The sequence below is a fragment of the Corythoichthys intestinalis genome, chromosome 10 (assembly GCF_030265065.1).
Source record: "Corythoichthys intestinalis isolate RoL2023-P3 chromosome 10, ASM3026506v1, whole genome shotgun sequence".
In the NCBI taxonomy this organism is placed as follows: Eukaryota; Metazoa; Chordata; class Actinopteri; order Syngnathiformes; family Syngnathidae; genus Corythoichthys; species Corythoichthys intestinalis.
This window is the reverse complement of record NC_080404.1, coordinates 33,790,351-33,815,034: the sequence shown is the minus strand read 5'-3', so window position 1 is coordinate 33,815,034 and position 24,684 is coordinate 33,790,351. Positions and strand designations below refer to the sequence as shown.

At 39.1% G+C, this 24,684-nt stretch overlaps 1 protein-coding gene across 4 annotated transcripts in view; it reads left to right on the top strand.

Annotated features, from left to right (window-relative positions):
• LOC130922761 (collagen alpha-1(XVII) chain-like) overlaps positions 1-24,684 on the top strand; it is a 52,754-nt gene that overhangs the window by 12,986 nt on the left and 15,084 nt on the right. The window contains exons 4-27 of one of the 4 annotated variants that reach the window (XM_057847753.1): positions 496-762; positions 850-906; positions 4,732-4,767; positions 4,858-4,908; positions 7,403-7,558; positions 7,689-8,360; positions 9,614-9,691; positions 9,770-9,835; positions 10,188-10,322; positions 10,386-10,478; positions 10,542-10,586; positions 10,674-10,814; positions 13,025-13,810; positions 13,886-13,936; positions 15,945-15,971; positions 16,049-16,111; positions 16,192-16,287; positions 19,553-19,588; positions 19,669-19,695; positions 20,135-20,179; positions 22,258-22,320; positions 22,489-22,515; positions 22,665-22,736; positions 22,799-22,834. In XM_057847753.1, coding sequence (XP_057703736.1) covers positions 496-762; positions 850-906; positions 4,732-4,767; positions 4,858-4,908; positions 7,403-7,558; positions 7,689-8,360; positions 9,614-9,691; positions 9,770-9,835; positions 10,188-10,322; positions 10,386-10,478; positions 10,542-10,586; positions 10,674-10,814; positions 13,025-13,810; positions 13,886-13,936; positions 15,945-15,971; positions 16,049-16,111; positions 16,192-16,287; positions 19,553-19,588; positions 19,669-19,695; positions 20,135-20,179; positions 22,258-22,320; positions 22,489-22,515; positions 22,665-22,736; positions 22,799-22,834 — 3,126 coding nt within the window. Of the gene's footprint in view, positions 1-495; positions 763-849; positions 907-4,731; positions 4,768-4,857; positions 4,909-7,402; positions 7,559-7,688; positions 8,361-9,613; positions 9,692-9,766; positions 9,836-10,187; positions 10,323-10,385; positions 10,479-10,541; positions 10,587-10,673; positions 10,815-13,024; positions 13,811-13,885; positions 13,937-15,944; positions 15,972-16,048; positions 16,112-16,191; positions 16,288-19,552; positions 19,589-19,668; positions 19,696-20,134; positions 20,180-22,257; positions 22,321-22,488; positions 22,516-22,664; positions 22,737-22,798; positions 22,835-24,684 lie in introns of all 4 variants that reach the window. The other 3 variants (XM_057847752.1, XM_057847754.1, XM_057847755.1) reach the window with 3 other exon arrangements.

Genomic DNA, 24,684 nt, shown 5'->3' with positions numbered 1-24,684 from the left:
CTGCATGGAGGAATGGGCCAAAATACCAGCAACAGTGTGTGAGAAGCTTGTGAAGAGTTACAGAAAACGTTTGGCCTCCGTTATTACCAACAAAGGGTACATAACAAAGTATTGAGATGAACTTTTGGTATTGACCAAATACTTATTTTCCACCATGATTTGCAAATAAATTCTTTAAAAATCAAACAATGTGATTTTCTGTTTTTTTTTCTCCACATTCTGTCTCTCATGGTTGAGGTTTACCCATGTTGACAATTACAGGCCTCTCTAATATTTTCAAGTGGGAGAACTTGCACAATTAGTGGTTGACTAAATATTTATTTGCCCCACTGTAACTTCAAGTTAGAATTTCTAGGAGATGAAACGTCTGACCGAAAATGGTTGATATGTCATTGGAGAGCTGAGATTATTTTCTTTTATATTGTACTAGAACCTCCATTTTTGAAAATAGCATTTGATGCGCATGGTCACGTAGAGTATATCCTGTCCTTACAGCTTCAGTGGGCGTAAGCAGCAGTAACTACAGCTCCTCCTCGGGGGTTTACCTGGGAGGAGACTCCGTTGGAGCGGGCAATGGCACGGCTAGCTACCTGGATGGTGAGGGTTACGGCAGCAGCGGTGGTGGCGGAGGAGGAAGCAGCTACGTCGTCAGCTCGGTGACCAAGGTCAGCTCGTCAGGCGGTGGCAAGAGAACGCAGGGCGTCTCCGCCATCTCCTCAGACAGGAAGCATGCAGGGTCCAGCCGCTCCGGAGGTTACGAGGGTGAGCGGTCGGTTGAACAAGTTGGCACGATGGCGGTCACGTTAGGACACTGATTACATTTGTGGTGCTCTATTGTGTCTTTTCTAGGGAGTTCCAGTGCTAATTCCTCCCCGGAATTTTCCCGCAAAGACTATGGAATCTATTGTAAGTAACTCTGACAACTTCCAGGCTTGTAAGGATCATTTTTAACCTCAGAAATAAAATTCTTCCCACAGGAAATAATGGATAAACACCACAAACTCTGCCACTTGCTCCCAAAAGCTTTAGATTTGTGGATAGATGGGAACAAAGTGGCACTAAAGCAATACATTTCTTTCAACCTTTATAGGGCAAGTGACTATTTTTGGTTATTTGGGGGGAAAAAAAAACTTCATTTGACCACATTGGGACCTGATGTCCACATCAAATTTTGGGTCATTTATGTCATAATATAATTACAGGTAGTCCCCGGGTTAAGACGTACTCGATTTACACGATCTCGACTTTACCACGCCGGAGTCTCGGCCGCCATTTTTTCTTCAGTAGTTTTTTTTTTTGTCACATAAACAGCACCTTATTGTACCTCACAATATCTTATTTTCTACTTATAAATATGATGTGTTCTGTCCTCACTAAACGTGAAGTTGTTCAGCTTTACAGACCGCAAACAAGGCATTTGTGCTTTTTGAAGCTTTTGACAATTTGTAAAGCTGTAACACACATATGTACACTAATGTTCAAAACGACACGCATTTTAACAATTAAACACTTAACACAAAACCATTAATTTTCCAAACGTCCCTCTATTCTGATCAGTATGTAAATTTAGTAGATTAAATAAGATTAATTTGCCTAACAAAAGTCCTCTATCTTAAATGCTACGAAAGCTAACGTATTTACAATTCTCCCAGCAAATTGCTCACACGTAACTCCACAAACTGCAGCTGTCAACTTGATTACAAATGCATACACAAACATATATTAGCTGAAACAATTTACAGCTGTTTTTGGGCCAAACCAGAGCGCATCTATACTTTATCCATGTCAGACGTCTGAGTTTGCTTCTCAGTCATACAAGGTGACAGTCCAGCTAGACCCAACGCTGCCACCAGAGGGCAGTGTATCATCCATCATTAAACAAAATACAATATATTTTGGAGTTTTTGGATAGTTATTTAGATATTTAGGGGTGCTCAAAGCAATATTAGGTAACTTTTTCAACCTTTATAAAATATTTGCATAACATTTGTGATAATATTTCAACAGACAACTTGTTGAATGGGTCTGTATCGCTTTCACCTGCACTAATTAACTTTGAGGAGGATGGCAGGAAGCCTGCCACACACACACAAAAAAACTACAAATGTGCTGACTCCTTTACGGCATCTGCCACTTCCCCCTTTCCCAATTCATTATAAAGACAGAAGTCGATGTGAACACTTTCACGCAAATTCTGCAAAGATGGCAGAGCCATCTTGAATTGAATTACACCTCTTTTATATCTTGAGGAGACCTGTGCCACTTTCAGCAGCACTAATTAACACTTTGAGGAGGGTGGCAGGAACCCTGCCACACACACAAAAAAATACAAATCTGCTGAAAGCTTTACAGCATATGCCACCTCCCCTTTTCTCCCCAATCATTATAAAGACGGTAAAATATGGTACATTATAAAGTCGATGCGAACGCTTTTGCGCGAATACTACAAAGATGGCAGAGCAACCAAAGAAACAAAAAGTTTTGTATGAGGAGGGGAAAAGGCAGGCTACCAGGATATACAGAATGAACATTGGCCTGGCTTTGACTCGCTGGCATGACCCCCCCCCCCCCCCCCCAACTGAACTTGTCAGCGATGACGAGTTTGGGTGGGGTGGGGGGATTAGCCACATTAAAGCCACTCGGTTGCTAACCGTCATATGCTATTGTTTAGCCACAACTGGAATTATTACCTTATTACTATCCATCCTTCAAACACCCACTGGATACAGAAATGCTGTTTAATCCATCTGCAGGCGACCGGAAGATTGATTTTTGATTGATAGATGATTTTACGACACTGTACGAGTGTGAGCTGGTCCTCATGGGAAACAGAGTGCCGGTCCTCATGGGAAACGCAGTCTTCCTTAAGGCAAAACACTCCACTTTTGTCCACCGGCGTAGCCAAAATCGACCAAAACTGAAAAGTTACCAAGTGTTGCTTTAAAGGGTTAGTTCCGACGTATGTGGAAATTCGGGTTATGTCGCCAGCGTAGGAACGGAACTCATTCGTAACCTGGGGACTAACTGTATTTGGTATACAAGTTGGCGGAAAACACTCAGGTGACTTGAAGTTCAGGTCTGAGACCCCCAATTTGGCCAAATTTCAAAATGTTTCTATATGCATGTGTGATACATCATTGGAAAGATTAAAATCCCAATTTTCTGGGGGAAGAAAAATTTTGAACAGGAGGGCATTTAAACAAACAAACAAACAAAAAAAAAATTCAAACAGCGAAACCCTAACTGGAGGTGAGAGCATGAGAGAATATTTATAGACGCCATAATTTTAACGAGATATTATCGCGTACTTACCTCTTTTCAATCCAAAAACTCAGTGTAGCATGTATCATTGAGTGTCTGGACATAGCTGTGAATGGCCAGAGCTGTATTTTGGGGGGATTTTTTGGGTGAAACATGGTAATATAACAAGGGTCGCGATGCAGAAATCACAGACATCTAGGAGTGGTCGAGATTTTCTTTATTTACCCTTTAAAATATTTTTTTCAATTTTTCTTTTTTTGGATCGATTATTTATCATCTAAAATATTAGGGAAAATGCGACACTAACAAAAAAAACAAAACAATTAAGCGATAGTTATGAGGTGCACATCCGTCACTTATAAACAGACACAATTTTTTTCAATGTGGCATAATTTGTTTAAAAGTTTAAAATATGCGAGTGAATAATTTTTTAAAGTCGTTTTTTTTTTTTTTTTTTTTTTTTTTTTTTTACTAAATATTAGACATCAATTAATGATTCTAAGCTAAAAATGAATAATAAATATAATTACTTACCTTCCTTTTATGGCTGGGTTGAAACAAAAGGGGTTGCGCGGTGTCTGTAAACGGGAGTCTCCAGGGTAAAACGGACCAATTAAAAATAGTTTGGTGGCTTAATGCGCCATGAAACTGCAATGGCACCATATAGACATATTTTTCTATCAAATACAACAGTTGTTTTGGCTTAAAATACAGCAGTATATTTAGAAAGAGGGGTGCAAAAGCAGAAAGTGCTTTTTCAGCCTTGTCTGTGTTTTTTTCCATATATTTTTTTATTATTATTCTATAATTATGTTTATATTTTTTAATGAATGAATAGCATCATCATGAATTATTCATTCATTAATTTCCCGAGCCGTTCATTGGGTCACGGGGGTGCTGGCGCCTGCTAACTATAAGCAGTAGGCGGGGTACAGTTGCCAGCCAATTGCAGGTCACAATGAGACGAACAACAATTCATGCACACACTCAGAACTACAGACAATTAGTGTGTTCAATCAGCCTACCTTCCATGTTTTTTGTGGTGTGGTGCCTGGAGAGAGATTGATTTATTAAGTTATTAAAACAAAAATAAATTAAAAAAACAATTATTTAAAAAGAGAAATACTCTCTGGTTATGGCCGCAATAACACTCTAAAATAGATTTTTTTCATAGTATTTACGGTATTTCATTGCCTACCATTGACAACATTTGACACACAATTCATTTAAATTTCGAATTATGCTCATAATGCAAAAATACCATTGGAGGCATTAGCTGCCTTGAGGATTAAGATGGAAAAAACTGTTCATTGTTGTATTTGATCATTTGTACCACTGTATTTTGAATCATTTTGCGGTCATTGTGGTGTTTTTACTTTAAAATCCAGATTGAAACAATGTACTTGTTAAGTGTCAGAACATGTATTCACAGCAAAATCATCAACTGTATTTTGTGTTTGGACTTCTCAGGCTCCGGCAACAGCAGAGGGAGAAGCGAGAGCAGAGGTAAGCCTTCGCTTTCCACAACACCTGAAATTTCAAATGTTGCGGTTTGATTTTAATGTGGAATTTCTTTGTTCTGTCATGGGCGCACAGAGAGCGAGATCCGGGCTCGGCTGCAGAGCGCCTCGCCCACGGCCGGCAGATGTAAGTCAGCTTCACTTTTCTTTCTTACGTAACACGTCATAAAGCAACAAAGCATCTTTATTTGGCTGAAGGGACCTCGTGAATAGTTGACAGGCTACTTTGGCATCACGTTTTTTGAATTGTGGTTCTATCAGGACTCACTATCTTCCTACGTGGGACATTCATAATGTGTGTGTTTATGTCAAAAATTACAAACACGTGGTCGCATCCTTCAGCGGAAATCTGGTATTCAGTTGGGCTTGATTGGCGGTTTTATTTTTTTGCACTGTGCTGTTTTTGGTGCAGATTTGGCAGCAGTCGAGGTACAAATGAGTCACTGTTTACCACATGCTCCTTCTTACTTATAACGCCCTCTGCTGTATTTTCCTACAAATGCAGTCGTTTCATGCACTACCAACCGAGTAAAACTGCTCATTTGAGAGAAAAATGCAAAGTTATGTGAAAAATAATCAAGGAAAATAGGCTTTTTTGTACATAGGCACATTTGTGATTCATAATATTTGCATTATATCAGGTGGAAGCTCTGCCCCACTACATGACATTAAAGTCACAATATCAAGGAGTTATTTTCATTCAACAGAAACATGTACCAGGGTGACTAAAATTCACCGTAACACTAAAAACGCTGCTCATTCTCAGCCTAGGAAGACATGCGGGAGGCAGTCAAGATGGTTTTAGCAGACATAACCCCACATGGGCCCGGTGTCCAATTACCCAGCTGCTTCTTATTTGTTCGGGAGGAGTGTTCGGTTTTTTATCTTGAGGGGATTACGCTTCACATGCTTCCAAAGGGGGTTGGACAGTAATTGTAGACATTTACAGTTAAGATGATAACACTGCAAAGGGATGCTTTATATTTACACGTCACTTTTACTCCATTCTAAAATAGAAGCGTCAGTCCTGCGTTTGTTTTAGTGTTTACATTGGAAGATCCATTGAAAGGGCATAATAATACAAACAAATATTTGCATTTGTTTTATCATTATATTTGTTTTTTATACTTCTTCACACTCAAAATTTACTGAACTGACCAAGACAACAAAAGAAGTTGCGGATCGAAAGGTTTAACACTACAGTAGGGCTGACACAAATGATCACTTGATTGTCAATTAATCACTGAATGATTATTCTTACTACTAGTGCCTTAATCGTCTTATATATTTATCACTTTGTCAGTGTTGTCAGTAATGCGTTACTGTAATCTGATTATTGCTGAAACGATTATTCGATTAACTCGAGTATTCGATTAGAAAAAAAATATCCGAATTAAATCTTGCTGCTTCGAGTATTCTAATTAAAGTGGCGTTGTAATGGTTTGTTTTGAAAGTGTTTGCATTTAGTTTTATTGATTTGGGTGGATACACTGCCCTCTAGTCTGCCTCATTTCACATGGCTGAATCCAGCTGCTCCTTGTTAAGACCAACATAAGCTAAGTTTTTGTTTGAGCGAATGTTTTTTTTAATGCATTTGTAATTTAATTGAAAGGTTATAGCAGTTTTTTTGTGGGAATATGCGATTGAACTATTTGTTAACTGTTTGTTAAGAGCATTGCAAAATTAAAAAAAAAAAAAAAAAAAAAAAAAAGAAAGGGAAAAAAAAAAAACATTTGCAATTTATAGCATTTAAACTAGCGGACTTTGGCTATGTACAGTGCCTTCCATAATTATTGGCACCCCTGAAAAAGATGTGTTTTTTTAGCTTCTAATATATATATATTTTATTCAAATAATATGGGACCTCAATGGAAAAAAAGAGAAAAATCCAACCTTCAATACAAGTGCATTCATTCAGTGGGGAAAAAAATCCCACATAAAGAAAAAAATATTTGACATCAAATAATGTGTGTCACAATTATTAGCACCCCTGGTGTTAATACTTTGTACAACCCCCTTTTGCCAACAAAACAAGGTCTGGGGACTGAGATGGCCATGGGAGGAGCTTGATTTTGTGTCTGGTGAACCATTTCTGTGTAGATTTGGCCATATGTTTAGGGTCATTGTCTTGCTGAAAGACCCAATGACGACCCATCTTCAGCTTTCGGGCAGAGGGCAAACGATTTTGATTTAAAATGTCCTGGTATTTCAAAGCATTCATGATGCCATGCACCCGAACAAGGTTCCCAGGGCCTTAGGAAGCGAAGCAGCCCCACAGCATCACTGACCCACCCCCATACTTCACAGTGGGTATGAGGTGCTTTTAAGCATGCGCATCTTTCGTGGCACGCCAGACCCACTTAGACTGTTTGTTGCCAAAAAGCTCAATCTTGGTCCCACACAAAAATACACACGGTCCCAGGCTTCAACTGGGACCGTGTGCTTTGGTCAGATGAGAGGGAGGGCTGCCACCATCTGGCTCCAAATGGATTGAACGTCTACTAGCGATAGTAGACTGATAATAAACAAATAATCGTTTCCCGCGCTCCCACTTCAAATTTGTTGGACGTCTATTGCCATCAATGGCGCTGAAACATGATAACTAATTTTATCATGCTTAGGGGCAGAGCTGGATGACGTAAAGAAACTGCTGAAGGTTCGTTCAAGCAGCTCCAGCCCCGTCCGCGCCTCCAGCACGTCTGCCATCACGAGTGGCCCTAAGAAGGCCAGTGTGGAAACCCAGACCATCTCAGTGACCTCTCGGGCCTCACAGTCAGGTATTTGATCCTCTCCTACGCTTTATCTCTCTCCCACTCTGGGTTTACCTTTACAACATTACTTACACACAACATCTGTTTCCTGAGAAAGTGAAGACTGACATTTTGTGTGTGTCTCTCTGTTCTACAGTGATAACATTTGGTTCCGGTGTCAGATCGGACGGCTTCCACCCTGTGGACTCTTCCGGCTTGCTTACAGCGGGCCATTTTGATACTGGTGGAAAAACCAGCCATTATGAAGGCAGTCTCAAATCAGGTCACTATAGTGACGCAGGGAGGTCAGACATTGGCACCAGATCAGTCACGTATGAAACAGGCGTGCGATCGGGCCAGTATGGCGCTGGCATGAGATCGGTGTCCTACGATACTGGCGTGTGGACCGGACAGTACAACGGCGGTGCTAAAGTAGGACAGTACGATACAGGAGTCAGGTCCTTGACGCAGAACGGTGCCGTTGCCACCCAGTATAATGGTAGTTTGAGGTCTGGGCAGTACGATACCGGTGTCATATCGTCTCAGTATGGCGGCAGTTTGAGGTCGGGTCATTATGACACCGGCGTTCAGTCGTCTCAGTACAGCATCAGTCAAAAATCAGGCATCCACGACTCTGCCGTCAGATCCACCGAGTATGACTCGGACGCCCCGCTTCCGGGTTTCCCGTGGTCCACCGCCACCTTGCCGTCCGCCGCAGGCACCTCCGCGGCGACTGCTGGCACAGCTAGTAGTTACGCCTACCAGGCTGGCGCGAACAACATGTCAGGGGGAGCTACACCAGTCGGTCTGGCTGCAACTTCCTTGTCAGGTCAGCTCACGATTATATGCTCATATTGTTTATAGTGGATTTGTTTGTGTATTGTGTAAATATTTACATGTAAACATAATGTTCGTGGACCTTTATTTGAATGGATTCACTTACATCAACTCAATCTCAAATCATCTAGCAAATTATCTTTGATTTAACAAGAATGTTTATTTTTTTAATAGGAAAACAATAAAAAGATAGTGACACAAGAATTCTCGTTCATCCCTTCTGACCGCCAGAGGGCGGTCATACGGTATTCATAGAACCCTAGTCACGTTAGTAAATTTAAAAAGCAAGTTGGAAGAAATATAGATCTTTAATAATTACCTTATTTTGCAGATATAAAATATTTTTAAATGAGGAATTAAAATTATGTGCATTTATAATTAATGAAACAAATGCAGAAATTAGGCAATATAAATAATGATTGGAGACTAAACATTTCACTTTTATGGGAATTATATAATTTTCCATGAGTATTTTTGTACAAACCCTTTCAAAAAATTAAAATTATATAAAATTAGAAAATTATTCATCTCTATCAATAATATTTTCCTCATAATATTTTTTCAAACAATGTCAATTTTGTTATTTTACATATTGAACAAGGAAGTTTGAACAATGATTGTTTCTCAAAAATAAAATGTTTTTAAATTGAAATTCCTTTATACTTAATTAAACAATTACAGAATTTCGGAATATTATTAATAATATAGTAAAAACATGATACCGTCTCTTTAAATGTTGCTGTGGTTCAAATGTTTTTTTTTTAATTCATATTTATAAATTAATATTTTCCAATTTAAAATACACATACAAATGAACCAGCAAACTATTAAAAATTATATTATATTTCATTTGATTTTTTAATCATTTACTATATCGACAAAATTAATCACAGAAATATTAACAATAATATTTTCATACATACAATTTTCATTTCTTGATTTTTTTTAATGTAATTGTTATTATTCAATGAATATATAATTAAGTGTGTGTATATTTTTCTATTCTATTCTTGATTTCAATGAATTATTTATGGTGATAGTTGTACAAATAAATAGTAATCCTGAATGATGATAATACAAATAACGGTAAAATAATATATACATATAAATAACACAATAAATATGCATACAAATGTTAAATTAATTAATGTTCGAAATTTTGTATTAAAAACACTGAACTTAATTTTCCTTATTGTATGAATATTTTTCACCTTTCTAAAAACATTGTGTTTTTGTTGTTCCCAGTTTATGGCTTTCAGAATAATTTAGCACCCTCTACTGGCGCTGCAATCACTACAAGCGGAGCTAATGCCAACATGACATGTACGCATTTCGAAAAAGTCATAATTTTAAAAAATGATGGCATATGTAAGTGAGGCCTGTCTGTTTTTTTTTTAGCAGCTTATGGAGCTCATAAAAACGCTTCTGGCATTGGCGGAGGTGTCGTCGGCACAGGAGTCTCTGCAAGTAAGATGCTTTAGCTCCCTCTAGAGGAGTGAAATATTTATACTGTCAAAACACATTCTTTTTACTGTAAAGCCGATAACTCTTTTAATGCCATTGACGATGATAAAGCCGCATGTAGCTCTTTCTATCTCTCTGCCGTGAATTTCAGTTAGTTTTTCACTAGATAGACGTTCAATCCATTTGAATTTGTCCAAATGAATTTGCAGTCAATGAGTTCATGTTTATATTCTATCATTGGCCAATAGCATTGTAATACACTAGTTATTACAGCAGTCCATTAATTTAGTTTGGGAATCGGTTTGTTACTACACGCTGCTGCACTGCTTGATCTTCTAATCTGCGTGATCTCCAGCTAATCGATCTCAAAACGAGGACGCGTACAAGGACTACATGTTCGTGAATTCTGACAAAGACAATGCCAGGGACACAGAGACGCTCATTTTGGCCAAAGACAGCGGCAAGCAGTTCAGCAGGACTGTTGGAGGAGGTAAGGCACACCTTCTCGCGCTCTTTGATCACACAGTGGAAAGCATCGATGTTTATGTTCCAGGTTCGCTCTCGGGCGATTCCATCCAGAAGGAGAAGCTCGTCACGGGCTACGTCGACGGAGCTCAGCTCAAAGCAGGAACGGGAAACGCTTACTGTGAGTGGAAAATTACGTTATTAGGTGGTCATTCCTGAAACTAATGATGTGTGCACTCAACAGATGGCTCATCGGGGGTTTTAATGAAAGACAAAGGCACACATGCACGTATGTATCTTTGGACTGTTTTCTGTATTGGATACCTTGACTTAATGCTGTACCTTAGAGTTAAAAGTTTTTTCTTTCTGTCTGCAGAGCTCCGTAAGAAGGGCGGCGCTTGTGGTGGCGGCTGGTGCTGCTGCTTTGACGCCTGTTGCTCGTGGTGGAAGTGGTTGCTGGCGTTCCTGCTCCTCTTCCTGCTCCTGCTCGGACTCCTCTTCGGCCTCATTGCGCTGGGTAAGGAGCGTTGATTAAACATCACAAATAATGTGTAATAACTGAACTATTGCCATGCACATAACTCAGATCTAATTTTAGTGTATTCGTCTTGCACAAACTGTCTTTGGTGAGCTATCACCAAATATTGTCATGTTAAACGGCAGAATTACCTAATTTCTGTTACATAACATTGTAGTAAACTAGTTATTCCAGCATGAAAAATTGCAGCTAAATTCTTGATGAAAAGCAACTGTTATTGTGTTGTTACATTGTAATACATTGGTGATGCTTGTAATTTAGTGGAATCTATTTACCGTCATTTGCGGACTATAAGGCGCCATCCGCCAAATTTCACACGAAAACGGCATTTATCCATAGATAAGCCACACTGGACTATAAGCCACAGCTGTCCTCACTATATCATGGGATATTTAAACCACAGATACTAACCAGTAACACTTTTGTCACTATTTGACAGCGGTATCATAAGACTGTCATAAAACCAAATGAACCCCAAGAAGCTTTGAAACAATTGGCTGCAAAGCTCAATTGCTTCAAGAAGCTTCATTTGGCCATTTCTGCTCCCTTGGGGGAGACAGTCAACCGCGGCTGCCATCTGCTCTTAACACTGTTGTCGTCCAACATGCCTCCAAGCATGCATTGCAGTGCTACAGATGTAAATTACAATCAAAATTCATATTCTGTGCAAATTATTTGTTCAGTTACTCTTCAAGTTGTTTCATTAAATGCTAGTTATGGTATTGGGTAACACTTTATTTGACAGTATCTCACTTTTGAAAGGATGTCGGCGCTATGGATGTAAATTACAATCAAAATTCGTGTTCTGTGCAAATTATTTTTTCAGTTATTCTTCAAGTTGTTTCATTAATTGCTAGTTATGGTATTTGGTAACACTTTATTTTACAGTATCTCACTTTTGAATGGATGTAAAAGATCCCAGCTGGACATGAAGGGAGTTAATGACATACTTTGCTGGATAACACTAACTGACAACCATCGTGCTTTTATTAATGCCCATGATAGTGTCATGTCATAATTATGACGGTCTTATAGTAGTCTTATGTAGCCGCTGTCAAATAAAGTGTTACCTATTATCCCAAATAAATCAACAAATAAGCCACACTGGACTGTAAACCGCAGGCCTCAAAATGAGGGAAAAAATTAGCGGGTTATAATCCGAAAATTACAGTATACAATTTTATGAAGACCTATTGCGTGAATTTCATTTGAAGGGTCAGAAAGTATTTTCATCCAATACTAGAATGTAAGTTATGTTCATTGCAACTTTCGCAAAAGCTCCGCCCCACATACAGTAGTTACAGTTGCTAATCCGGCATCAAGTTATCTAACTTTGGCTAATGAAACAGCCACACTTATAGCATTGTAGACATTAAAGTGATGACATCATAGTAAGATTTGACATTCGATAAGTTACTCTAACTTTGATATCCAGTTTCATGAATGTTTTTGCCTCTACTAAAGCATTTTAGTCAAGACAGCTCGCTAGTTAGCTTCTGGCGTTAGCTTGATTTTAGCTTGTGAGAACACGTTTGTATGCTTGTTTCTTTTGGAGATATTTAGCTAGGAGTGTACCTCGTGGGGTACCTCGTGTCCGATTTAGATATTCAATAGGTGCATTGCATCACCATTTTGGACATCCGCAGCTTGTCGAGCCTTTTCGTCATCTTCCGTAAAGTTTTATGGCAGTTGGCGCTCAAAACCAGCAAATCAATCAATTAGGCAAAATGGCATCCAAAAGCTTGACGGCGCTTGCCCCCTTAACAGCGGTCTCTAGGACATATGATTGGTCGATTTAGCCGTTTAGGAGGCGGAGTTTGCGAAAGGTCAATTGTTGTTTTGCTAAGTACCAGAATGTTGTCATTATTGGCTAATAACAAATTAATAAACTAATAATAGCAATGCAAAAATTAGAAACATCAGTTCATATGTTGATTTTGTTAACATAGTTATCGAAACACTTCACACCTGATCTTTCAGAAATGTATACTGTAAATTAGACACTTGGAATAAAATTACTTAAACTGGAACATTATTATGATCTAGATATCTAAAAAGCGGAATGCAGGTTGATTTGAAATGGCTTTGGTGTCATGACATTGTCAGATGAGGTATACTGAAACACTTTCAATGGAACAAAAAAAATTGTATAACAAATTAATCAAAACAACAAACATCATGCTTTTCAGCTGAAGACGTGAGAAAGCTGAAGAATCGTGTAGCCACATTGGAGAGCGAGTCGGCCATCATCTCTGCTCGCACCAGTCGTCTGGTGGGTCTCGGCGACAACACCTTCGTGGGCGGCGGGGGCCAATCCGGCCCGGGCATATTTGTGTTCGGCGGAGGAGGCTCGGACTCTAGTTCTGGAACGCAAATTGACGTTGCTGTCGGTGCCGGAGGTGGCTCAGCTGGGAGTGCGGGTGCCAGTGCAGGAGCTGGGGGCGCTGGTGACGCCAGTGGTACTACCGTGGGTGGTGCTGCTGGAGCCGGTGGTGCTGCTGGAGCCAGTGGTGCCGCTGGAGCCGGTGGTACCAGTGTGGGTGGCGCTGGAGCCAGTGATACCAGTGTAGGTGGCGCTGGAGCTAGCGGTACTGTTATAGGTGCTGGTGGAGTCACTGGAACCGGTGCGAGTGGTAGCGCAGGCACCAGCTTAGGTGGCGGCTCCAGTTCCGAGCGTACTACCATCATTATCGCCGGCGGCGCTGGTGCTGGCACTGGTACTAGTGGAACGGGCTCCAGTGGCGGCGCGGGCTCCAGTGGCGGCGCGGGCACCAGTGGTGGCGCCTTTGGTGGCGCCGGTACCAGTGGCAGCCACTCCTCCTCAAGCCACACTACCAGCCACACCTCCAGCGTGAGTCACAGTGGCGGCCAGGGCTTTTGGACCAGCGGGACTGGCGGTTATGTGGATGCTGCTGCCCTTCACATGGCCATCCAGAGGATGGTGAGAGGGGAAATGCAGTCACAGGCATTCCAAGGTGACAAATGAAATGAATATGGACGCTTACAGGGACATAGAGCTTGTATAAAATTTTCTCAACTTCATTTTGCAGCTTTTATAACAGCGACAATGCAAGGAGAAAGAGGACTGCCTGGACCTAAAGGTGACTTTCTTCTTACCTATCTTGGCCACTACAGTAATATAGTGGTGGCTGCCCTGACATTGTCAGGACTATTTTGAATTAATTAATTCGCAGTCATTGTAGACTAAACATCCAATCCATTTCAACTGTTCAAATAAATTGGACATCTATCACAGTTAACAGCAACAATTGAGTGTTTGTTGCGGTGCGTCAGTCACTGAAATTTGAGTTAAAAGTGTGCTTTAGGTGCCTATCCACTTTAATGAAGTAAAAAAAGATAACAACTCGGCCATTTATAGAATATGACACACACAGAATAAAATACTCACAAGAAGCACTAGCCAACTGAGTTATGATCAAGGTTACAAAACAAATTTAACTCATAAATCAACAATCCACGAGTACAGTGGTACCTCTACTTAAGAATGTCTCTACAAACAGAATTTTCAGGTTAAGACACGGCTCAATGGGAAAATATTGTCTATTGTTAAGAAAGAAATTTTAAGATAAGAAAGTCAAAAATACAGTATGGCTGGTACTCGCAGCTCCCAGAGTTTAGTGAACGTAACATACTAATAGCTGCTCTGCCATTGGCTATTGCCTAGCATGCTAGGCATCCAATTGGCTAAGAGGGACCTCTACTGTACGTGTATATGTGTATCGCAGAGTCCTCTTCATTCGCCCCTTGTGTTCCGACAGCTTTACATAAGTATATTACCTTTTATTCTTTACTCTAGTCTTGGTTTTTTATATTGTGCACAACTTAGATTTTTTATTATCCAATAATCAAATTGTAACATGTATTTGTTACATTTTATGATACATTTTTATGCCTTGTAAAAGATTTATGTCAGAATTTTGGTGGTCTTGGAACGGATTAGGGCATTTATATGGAAAACGCCTCTCGATTTACAGAATTTTCAAGTTAAGAAACTACTTCCAGAACCAATTAATTTCGTAAGTAGAGGTACCACTTAATTCCTAGCCTACCCCGCAGATGAAACTGGATACAGTGATCCCTCGCTACTTCGCATTTCAAATGTCGTGCCTCAGTCCATCGCAGATTTTTTTTTTCTCCAATCAAAAAATAAATAAATAAATGCAATATTTTTAGAGCTGTCCCGATCCGATCATGTAGTCTCTTACTTTTGCTCCTGCTGCTTTTCTTGGTCAGGCAGTGCACTGGAGTTGCTTATTAAAGTTATATTAAAGTTAACGTTGATTGACAGACGTTAAGGTTTGATCTTGCCATAGACGCATGGAAGCCGAAACTTCAAAGCGTTGCATATGTCAATCATCGTTTAACTTGATAAACCGTTGCTGTGGCAACTCATTGTGTGTAAGTGAGCAGCTTCACTGGATTTAAGTGGACTCACTCAATGAAGCATTTAATAAAGACAAGCATTTTTCTACTTTATTCTTATTATACATAAATAAATCATTCAGTGGGACAGTAACATGTTTAAAAGTTATCATAATTATTACATTTGAAGTGCTTAAAAGCCATTGATTAAAATATATATTTCCCCCCCAAATTTTTTTTATAAATTATACTTTGGGAAAAAGTGAAAAAACGTCTAATATGTATCTCTTTCCAATGCTAGATCTGAATAAATACATTCAACATTAAAAAAAAAAAATTGGGGGGTTGATACTTTGCGGTTTTTCACTTATCACGGCGGGTTCGGGTCCCAATTAACCGCGAAAAACGAGGGATCACTGTATTACATTGCATTATTATTAGACAGAATTTTAGCGTCATCTTGTGGCAATACATGACATTTCTACAATCGGTTTTTGATGTGGTTTTATTCCCCTATACACGTAATTAGTTAGACGTGAAACCAAAATGGAAAATTAAGAATTGGTGAAAAAGCAATTTGTTAATTAGATTAGATAAAAAATGTATAAATGCACAAACAACAGTCATTGCCAGTACAAACCTTAGGAATGTTCATGATAGTCAAACACATATTCAAGTGTAAAAGCATAAAAACAAACCAATTCTGTGTCTTTTCTTTAATCACAGGTGACACTGGTCATCCCGGATTTCCAGGTAAGGTAGTACAGCAAAGACTTGACTTGAATATTATCGCAGGGTTATAAGATTAATAGAAAAGGTTCTGACCTCAGGTGCTCCCGGTCCCATTGGCCACGAGGGTCCTCAGGGTCCAAAGGGCCAGAAAGGAAGCCATGGTTTGTATAGTGGCACAACACAAGTACACTAGCTGAACTGTTTTTCGGTGAGTGGGTTTTGTCAACACATGTCTGTTCAGGTGAACATGGACTGGAGGGTCCTCCTGGTTTGAGAGGGCGAGAAGGGCCTCCTGGACCCAGGGGAGAACCAGGATTTGGCTCCAAAGGTGAAAAAGGTACGTAAAATGAAGTATTTGTGTCCTCATGGGCTGATCAGTCATGCATTGTGGTGGATATGTGATGTATGCAGAGGTGGGTAGAGTAACCAAAAATTTTACTCAAGTAAGAGTTGTGTTACTTCAAAGTAACATTACTCAAGTAAAAGTAGTCAAAGTAAAAAGTATCTGGTGAAAAGAACACTCCAGTAATGAGTAACTACTTATTTTTGTTTGATTTATTTTTTTTCTCTCAGCACAATCTAATCTATATCAACTGTTGTTATAATGATACTGTACAATAACCCACTATATAACAGTGACGTGCGGTGAGGTTCATGGTTGGTGAGGCACTGACTCCTTTAGTGTCAGATTTCCAAATATATAAACCAAAAAGGGTAGCTTATTCAATTGGCTACTGGTTATTTCATATCTCATCAGCATTCTTCACAAAACACGCACACACGGTACATATTATCGATACGTAAAAGTAAGAAAATAACATGCATTTGCTCTACATCCTGGTGTACAAAACCACAGAATTCAATTCTGACCTTTAGTGAAATATTCAGTTGTTTTTAAAACTTTTAATTCTGAAACTTTAATCAATTTATTTCATATTGCTAAACAAAAAGTGTGAAAAGAAAAACAAAGAATTAGAATTAGTTTTTAAATATTCTATTGTATTTTTCTTGGTCTAAGCTCTTTTTTTTTTTTTTTTTTTTTAAATAAGATTGAAATGAAAACTGTTTGTGGTCTTGCGCCTGTCCTTCACCACAAAAACCGGCGTTACTTTGGAAGGGCATAGGTTTGGTCTCAACATTCGTAGGGACGATATAACAGCATAACCTGCATGTAGGTACACTTTTTGCTGGGGACGGGACATTGATTAGACCAAACAGATTGGATGAAGGGGGCAAATGGCCACATTTCTCAAGTATATGAACCTAATTAATTAATAGGCAAAATGATCAATGCAAAATAAATCCTTATCTACTGATAATAACTTTTACGTGCATTGGTTCAGATGATACACTGTTCGATTCAAACCTTTGTTTTCAAAAAATACTAAAACATTTTGAAAACTTCCTGAATAAATGTCTGGTTTTTATTAGCAAACATAAACATAGTGAAAATAATTCACTTAATAATGGTAGGGTCAATTCTATCCTTACAACATATGGAACTATTGAAAGATCTAAATTCTCTTTATAACTGAACATTGTATCATGCAAAAAAGTTAAGGTTGCTTAAAAGTTGGTAGGGACAATTTTAGCATGCTGAAAAGTTGGTAGTGTTATGTCCCTACCGTCCCTATGCAAACCTACGCCCTTTTAGTAAAAGTCCTCCTTATTTTCCTTTACTTTAAAAAAAATCTCTCCGCCTCAATGGAGAGGATTGCTTCAATTAGATCGTTCTGTGTTCTATTTGACAAGCCAGAAAACACAGTGGATGTGTCCAAATGTCTAGCTAACCTTTCATCTTTCTCAGCAAAACCATGTAATCGTTCTACATATATGCCACGTTTAGAAGAGCTACACGCTCATCGTTACCACGAAATGTTAACTCCTGTTTAGCTAGGATGCAGGTTGCATTAATGAGGTATTTCAAACTCTTTACCTTTGCGTTCTGGATGCTACCGTTGAACTTCCGCTGTTCGTCAAAGCCAAATCGATCCTTGAGCTTTCAAAAGTTTTTAAAGCAAACAGGCTTTGAATGTGAGTGGTCGAGCTCTCATGTTTGCTGAGGCTTCGTGGTAGTTTTTTAATGTCACAATATCTCGTGTTAGTCCAGACATTGGCACAAGTTGAGAAGAAAAGGCAGGGAAAGCAGCAAAGGCGATTTTTCGAAGGACAGCCACATAGCCATTCTTTTCGGGTGTACCAGTCCGTTTGAAAAGCACGAGTTATCCTCTGTCCCGTAGTTTGAAGCAAACCTTTTAGCTCCGGCGTTGTGTTAACCGCGTCCACTTTTAACGGAAAGTCCAGTTTCACGTACGCCCCTTTGCAGTGCGGCAGAGTACTATCTGCCGCAACCTGCGCCTTTTCACTGCGGTTTTATTTCCCATCAGCAAAACTAAATATGTCGCTAACAAACATTAAACTTTAAGGGTTAAAGACATTAGCCAGACTGAGGAAAATCAGGTCAAATAAACGTATCTGGAAACATTATAATGGCAACATGCAGATGTACGGCAACCAGCACGCTCCAATTCCATGTATCAACCCAGTTTGTTAAGGATTGCGCAATCAGAGGTGAGGCTTTACTCGTTGCTGCCGCACCTCTTTATTTGAACAGGAAATGGGCAAATTCAGCGATTTTGACTATAGAAAATGTTTGAAATGAGTCATACATAAAGAGCAATGGACAAATATTAATATAAATTTGATGCTATAATTATTTTTTTGTCATGATGACAGGTGAGGCTCTGCCTCACCTGCCTCCCCTGACTGCACGTCACTGCTATATAACCACGTTAAGCCAAAGAAAAAAAAAAAAAAAATTCCGGCAAGAAAAAGAAAAGACAGAAATGAAGCATTATTTGCCCAAAGAGCATTAGTGCCCTCTAGTGGAGAAAATAGTTCATAGTTTGAAAAGTGATTAGACTAGTAAACCCTTCAAAGTTACTATAATGAAATTAAAAGGATCATATATCAGGTTTTCCGCGGTCAAACGGTGCCAAATAAAAACTGGGAGAGAGGTTTAAATCCGCGCTTTCGAGTCATGTTGACAGCAGCGCTCTGTCAAATACTTCATTTTTTACGGTGATTTAAAGACGCCACGTTATTGAACACGCTGGCGTGATCACAGAACGGCAAGCCTGCGTCTAATTGGTGTAATGGGGACATGTGATTATTGTTGCGACGTCTCATTGGTGAAATTAGTAGCGCTAGTCTTGGTATCGCTGGCAAAAAAAAAAAAAAATCTAAAATGTGGAATAAAGAGGAAAAATGTAACGACTCTTGTGTAGCCCAAAGTAGGGGATTAAGAATAGTGTTTTTCCCCACAAATCTACTCAAGTAAAAGTAAGGCTTAGTAAAACTACTTTCAGAAGTACATTTTTCTCAGAAAGTTACTCAGCTAAATGTAACAGAGTACATGTAAGGCATTACTACCCACCTCTGACTGTATGTCTTTGAGTACTTTGGTTGCCGTTTGTATTGGGTTGGATATACTGTAAATTGGACTGCAGTAGTGAGGCAAGCAGTGCTACCCATTTGTAAATGCAATACGAAACATCACCAGGAAGTCAATCTTTAGTATTTCTTTATTTTTGTTCTGGAAGGTAATTCAGGGGAATCTGGAGCCCCTGGTCAAAAAGGTGAGACCACCCCCACAAGTTGTTCATTTGCATTAAATTCCTCATCTTTAGAATCTAGTCTAACCCTACACTGATTCCAGGTGCTTCTGGGCTCCTTGGAGCACCAGGTGAGCTTCTTCATGCTCTTCAGCAAGATTCTTCTTATTCTGCCTTTGCCTGCATCTTCTGCTTTAACTTCACGTATCTCCAAGTCTTGACAGACCACATTCATGACTCTCATGTTTGGTCTTCATCTTTGCCTCCTTCTTGCTGGCAACAATTTCAGAAACTTTCAACCATGAAATCCATTCACCCTTCTCGGCACACCTTTTATAAATATCAAGCTAGCATTTCTACTGCACCACCTTCCAAAGCAGTCTCCTAACTTAACCTCCTGAGCTACACCACCCTCACTCTCCAGTTTTACCTCCACCTTTCTGCGGTCTTTTCCTTCCACTTCTATTGAGAAGTTATTGCCTTGGTGCTATCTATAGACAGTTAGCAACCTTTTTGGATGTCAATTTGGATAGCTTCTTTATTTTAATAATGATCTATTTGTTCAACCAGGTCCTCAAGGTTTCCGTGGAGAAGCAGGGTCACCTGGACTTAAAGGTAAAAGTTGGAGAGTAAAATTTTGGACTCATAATACATAGACTTCACTAGCAGTTGACGGAACACGGGGCTCGGGGCCGATCCGTAGGGGGCCTATTTTAAACAACTTACAAATCAAATATTTTCAAAACCAAAGCCGCTAGCGACCTAAAACCAAAACAGGCACCTCCTTTAGGCAAACATGAGTCTTCATGAGCAGCGGCATAAAAAAAATTGTTCCCTAATAAAATCCTGATTATTTTTTATACAAGTATAACAAAACTTAAAATAGCTATAAAATTCCCAGATTTTACGCTAGATGCACAAAAATTACCAAATGCAGACATAATCACCTATATGTTAGAATCGATAGCAATATTTAACATATCCAATTTTTTCCCCCCAAAATAGCATCTTAATTTTTTTTTTTAATTTAAGTGCAATTTTGACGTAAGTTTTCAACAGCTAATAAATCGCTCAATTTTCACAACAGAAACTTAATACTTGAGGAAAGCATGCAGAATCATCTTAATTTTATTCAACAAAAGCAAAATTTGCATTTTTCTATCAATGACAACTTATTGAACTTACTGAATTCACAATTGGCTCAGCACGTTTTGTCAGCTATCTGGCTCTCGTCTTTCAACAATCACATAGCCTCTTGGCCTATGACTTGTGGGCCCCGGTCAGCTTCCTGGACTTGTCCCTGTCCCTCGCCGGTTCCTTCCTGCCCTCCTCGACTGATGGTGAAGTCTATGCATTATAATTAGGGGTGTAAAGGTACACAAAATTCTCGGTTCGGTACGTACCTCGGTTTTGAGGTCACGGTTCGGTTCATTTTCGGTACAGTAAGAAAACAAAATGCAAAATATAAATGTGCTAGTTGTTTATTACACACCTTTGTGCTTTCAACAGTAGGAACATTAGCCTATACAAAGCTAGAATTCTGCTCAAAAAGTAGCGTATATTTAAAGATAATCCAACAAAAATTTGCCTTTCAGACCCCGCGTATTGGTCAGCTTTCTTTCTGAAAGAAAGAAGAAAAAAGAAGTCCTGTGCTAAAGAGAAAAGCAATCCCAATGACAAAGATTTTAACATGTACTTTACAAATGAAATGCCTCAATGAATCATTTTTTTCTTATGAACGGTTTTCAAAAGCTTTATTGGTGGATTTTCTCAAGTTAAAGCACCACAGGGAAAGTAATACATTTAATTGTGTAAGCAGGATCTGTGTATTATTCTCATTATTTAATTACAGGTGTTTTAGCTCATTTCAATTTATTTTATTTAAATGGGCTATTATTTATTTTATTATGTGTTTATAGTTTACAAATGTGATGTAGTATACATTCATATTGTATATTTTATGTTGTATAACTTGAGTTCCTATGTGAATATTACTTCCTACTTGTTTTGTTGTGGTAGGAGGGTTTTGTATTGAACACGGCTCCGTGTTGGTTATTATTATAGCAGAGAAGACAGCAGTAAATCAACAAAGACAAGTCAACTGTGCCCTGATCTACCACTCAAGAGATCTGATGGACTCAAAAAGTGGGTTACGATTGCATATTAGTTTGAAAATCGACTGGATCCACCGTATTTTTACACGAGTGACTTCCTGTCTGCCCGATCCTAGCTACCGGTAGTAATATTGACGCTGGAGGGTCGCGTCTCGCGTCACATAATAAACTCTGCCGTTCTTTTCACATGCGTCGTGTTGAGCCGCGTCTAACACGCGGCCGCACTGCGACTGGTGTGCATTGGCTGATTGACTTTAACGCCCGCGTTTCACTGCGTTCTCGCGGCGGCCACGTTGTCGCGCCATTGACGTTTCTGGGTTATACTGTCCTACCGTATTGGTCGTCGTTATAGTAGAGAAGACGGAGTAAATATAATCTACACAAAGAAACTGTAACCGGATCGACTCACAGCCTCGAAAAGTAAGGGTTACATTATGTCAGAAACTCGTTCGGTACGCCTTTGTTCCGAACTGAGCACCATGTACCAAAACGGTTCAATACAAATACATGTACCGTTACACCCTTAATAATAATACACGTTTGATTCAAATTAACTTCAATGAACTTTTTTATGGTCAGGTGATCGTGGGTTACCTGGTCTTCCTGGACCAACTGGAGAAATGGGACCCAAGGGATCAGCAGGTGAGGTACAGCACACTGCCAATGGGAAAACCAGTGCAGTGTATCAAATACTTGTTCTCCCCACTGTAAGTGTGCTTGCTAGTGTAGGATATTTGAATGAAATGATCTGATTAAAAAAAAATTTTTTTTTATAAAATGTAAAATGTCTTCTCCCACCCCGGTTATCAGGACAAGATGGTTCAAAAGGTTCAAGAGGTAAACTTTAGCATTTCTGGTTCAACATGCTACTCATAAGACAGTCAAATATTCATTGCATTAGTCTAAAATAACACATGTTCCATTTTAAATCAAGTTTCAGGTCTTGTTAAAAATGATAGAAGTAAAGTTGAAATATGTACCCACAGGTGATCTCGGAAGTCCTGGCCACCCTGGACTTCGAGGCCCAGCTGGGCCACCAGGAGATGCTGGACCTCCAGGTATATATTTGTTATTTTAAAAAAAAATAGAATGTGAAGTCAACAGTGTTTTCTTCTTTAAGGACTACCAGGCAATCCAGGTCAACCAGGCCCTAAAGGTACACCATCAGTACAAAGATTGCATCATAGACTTCACTATCAGTTGACGGGACATGGAGCTCGGGGCTGATCCGTAGGGGGCCTATTTTCGAAAAACTTAAAACTCAGATATTTTCAAAACCAAAGCTGCTAGCGACCTAAAACAAAAACAGACACCTCCCTTAGGCATGTATGAGTCTCCAGGAGCAGCGACATCAAAAAATTGAAAGTCGTTCCCCGTTTATTTTTTAGTATAAGTTAAGTATAACAAAACTTAAAATGGCTTTATAAGTCTCAAATTTAACACTAAATGCACAAAAATCACCAAATGCAGAGATAATAACCTATATTTGCAGGATTAATAGCAATATTTAACATATATAAGTTTTTGCCCAAAATAGCAACCTAATCTTTTTTTTTTAATTTAGTGCAAGTTTTCAACAGCTAATAAATCACTCAATTTTCACTTCAAAAACTTAATACTTGAGGAAAGCATGCAGAATAATTTTAATTTTACTCAACAAAAGCAAAATTTGCATTTTTCTATGTAAAATCACAACTCATTTAGGTTGAATTCCGCTATTGTGTAGAGATACAAAATCCAACATGGCGGCCATCACAAAACCAAGGGCTTTTAAAGTAGAAAATTCTTGGAAATGAATGCTTAAATTGCGGAATTTTTACAGATATGAACGTAAAACAGTTTAGATTCTTGGTTAAAAACAAAAAACGGGTAGTTATCATTCATTTTACGTAAATATTTCAAGCAAAAGTTACGGTAATGTGTAATCCAACATGACGGCCGTCACGAAACAAATAGCTTTTTAAGTTGAAAATTCTTCTAAATAAATGCTTGAACTGCAGGATTTCTATAGATATGAGCGTAAAACACTCTAGACCAGACATGTCCAAAGTGCGGCACGGGGGCCAAATGCGGCCCGTGGTGAAATTTCATCCGGCCCCCAGCCTGTGTCATAAAATCAATAATGTCTGGCCCGCACATAGACCTAATAAATTGGTCAGCAGTACTACTACCAGCATATGAAGTAGCTTACACACTAAATGCTGCTCCTCATTTACCCACTAAAAGGCAGCAGCACTCTAAGCAACATTACCCTGTGTGACCCTTTACTCCCAATTTTCTAAAATGGCGACAATCAACAACAACAACAAAAAAAGAAAGTTGACTGTGACGGCCGACGCTTCAAGTACAGGTGGAAATTGGACTATTTCTTCACTAAAATACGCAAAAAAATGTGTCTGCTTCATTTGCAAAGAGACAGTCGCTGTTTTTAAAGAGTTCGTTGTGAGGCGATATTACCAAACAAGACAAGCTGACATGTACGACAAGATTACGGGGGAGATACGTAGCGAGAAATTGAAGCAACTTAAACCTAGTTTAATTTTACAGCAGCAGTATTTCACAAGAGCCCAAGAGATGAAAGAGAACGCCACAAAGGCTAGTTGCAAGATTTTGTGGAAATTATTAATTAAAAAAATAAAATAAAATAAAGCAGATGTGACACACAGAATGGCTTGCTAAAATTTGCATAAATATACTGTTCTACGTCAAGGATGTCAGCCAAGGTCGGCTCCCCACATTTTTACCACACCGATTCTGGCCCCCTTTGCAAAAAGTTTGGACACCCCTGCTCTAGACTCTTGTTTAAAAGCAAAAATACCGGGCAATTATAATTCATTTTACCTAAATATTTCAAGTTAAAGTTAAGCTAATCTTTTCCATTCATTTCATTGTATTCACAAAATTTCAAAGTGCACGCATAGTGCGAAAAATATAACAATTACCTTGAATCCTCGACCAAATCACTCTTGAGACACTCCTGCCTGCTCGTATGCAGTAATACCTTTG